The sequence below is a fragment of the Myotis brandtii genome, unplaced genomic scaffold (genome assembly GCF_000412655.1).
Source record: "Myotis brandtii unplaced genomic scaffold, ASM41265v1 scaffold1279, whole genome shotgun sequence".
In the NCBI taxonomy this organism is placed as follows: Eukaryota; Metazoa; Chordata; class Mammalia; order Chiroptera; family Vespertilionidae; genus Myotis; species Myotis brandtii.
This window is the reverse complement of record NW_005354503.1, coordinates 105,961-107,934: the sequence shown is the minus strand read 5'-3', so window position 1 is coordinate 107,934 and position 1,974 is coordinate 105,961. Positions and strand designations below refer to the sequence as shown.

The window sequence follows — 1,974 nt, the reverse complement described above, 5'->3', positions numbered from 1 at the left end:
CGCGCAGAGCACGATCACCAGCAGCAGCAGCAGCAGCGGGTACTGTTGGCTCAGGCTGTAGTAGGTCTCATAGAAGAGGTCTTCGCTGGGTGGCGGCCGGGGACTGAAGAGTCGGGCCATGGTCTCCCCTAGTCCCGCGCTGCACCGCCTGGACGCAGGCACGGGGCTGGGGAGGGTCGGTGTCCGGGTTACCGCCCGCGGCCCCAGCCAGCCCCAGCCGCGTCCCCCTCACCAGGTACAAGCCGCTGCCATCCCCACCCCCAGCCTCAGGCCATCCCATCTCCTTCCAGGCACACCCTGTGGCTGCCAGTGTTCTCCCAGTTGGCGGCAAGAGCTCTGCCCAATCCTTCGCTCCTCCTCCCTCAAACCCGGACTCCGGAGGTGCCCGAGCAAAACCTCACCTCCAGGGGGACAGGATTTGGGGTTGAAGCAACGGGTTCCCTCTCTCCCCCAACTCACCGCCTGCGAGGCTGCTGCAGCTGAGTGTGCCAGGCCCGGGAGGGAGCTCGGGGAGTTAGCTGCGGAGTCACTCCTCGCCGCAAAGTTAGTGGCTCTGAGCCCCGGGCGACAGGCGCTTCCCTCCCGGCGCCGCGGGCCCCCTCCCACTTCCCCGATGAAACAGCCCGGCCCTTCCCGTGCCCGAGCGGGCCTCCCCAGGCCTCCTCCCCCACTTTGATTGTCTCTCCTAACAGCACTGCCTTTCCCCTTCCCCCTTCCCCCATCTAGGAGAGAAGGTGACTACACGAGAGATTCGAGGGGGTGGGGTGGGCCCGCGAAGTGGCAAGTGTTAAAACTGAGGTACAATGCTTGGATTCGGGGAGGCTGAGAGAGGGCTGGAGAGACTAAGATGGGGGCTCATTTCCCCCTCCAACTCTCGGGCCTGGACAGCCACCGCTGTGGCCCTGGCCAAATAATTGTCTATTCTCCCGCCATCGCCAGCTCCGTGGTTGGGGGCAGGTCTGTGCATAGCTTTGAGAAGCCATAGCTTTCCACTCCCAGACAAGCGGAGACCCCAAAAGACTCCCACCTCAGAAGCAGCGTGCATGTGAGTGTGTGTGATGGAGGAAGGTGATAGTGTGGGGGCTGACCTCGGAGAAACTGGAGGGGTCTCTCCTGCTGGGCACAAGGTCTGCAAATTCCCATGGAGAGCCCCTCCCAGGACCCCAGAGCCCAGTCTTTGTAGCCCAGAAGAAAAGCAGGGACAGCATCTAACCCCAGAGTTTGGTTTAGGGCAGAGATGGCGAACCTATGACACGCGTGTCAGAGGTGACACGCGAACTCATTTTTTTGGTTGATTTTTCTTTGTTAAATGGCATTTAAATATATAAAATAAATATCAAAAATATAAATCTTTGTTTTACTAAGGTTGCAAATATAAAAAAAATTTCTATATGTGACACGGCACCAGAGTTAAGTTAGGGTTTTTCAAAATGCTGACATGCCGAGCTCAAAAGGTTCGCCATCACTGGTTTATGGGTCAGGTCTTGCCTGCTCTAGAGGAAGTGCCCTGCTCTGAGATTAGAGTGGGCCCCAGGAGCCAGGCCTCTGGGATTCCTTCCTGCCACGGCTGGGCCCTGACCTTGTGTGCCATGACATTGCCCACCCCCAGCTCTCAGCATTCCACTTCCGGTCTCAGGGAGATTGCATTGCCTCCGCCACCCTCAATGCCAGCTCCCCAACTTCCCATCCATGTCCCTTCTCTCCTATGGCTGACACCTTAGCCTCCTGCGTGGTACTTTGGTTAAAATACCACCACTTTCATAGGCAGCAAAATAGCAGATAGATGTCTTGGCAATATCTTTACCACTATAGTTCCTAAGGCAATGGAAACTAAGGAGAAAATAAATAAATGGGACTACATCAAAATAAAAATCTTTTGCACAGCAAAAGAAACCAATAACAAAACAACAAGAGAGCCTACTGCATGGGAGAACATACAGAGTGGACAGATTATTATGACCACCCCATCAGTAC

The 1,974-nt window shown here is 56.0% G+C and overlaps 1 protein-coding gene across 1 annotated transcript in view; it reads right to left on the bottom strand.

The window, feature by feature from the left end:
- ADCY4 (adenylate cyclase 4) overlaps positions 1 to 591 on the bottom strand; it is a 19,247-nt gene extending 18,656 nt beyond the window's left edge. Inside the window, exons 1-2 of the mRNA XM_014534286.1 lie at positions 460 to 591; positions 6 to 166 (exon numbers count right to left, since the gene is read on the bottom strand). Coding sequence (XP_014389772.1) covers positions 6 to 120 — 115 coding nt within the window. The 5' untranslated portion in view covers positions 121 to 166; positions 460 to 591. The remainder of the gene's footprint in view (positions 1 to 5; positions 167 to 459) is intronic.
- Between the last annotated feature and the right edge of the window lie 1,383 nt (positions 592 to 1,974).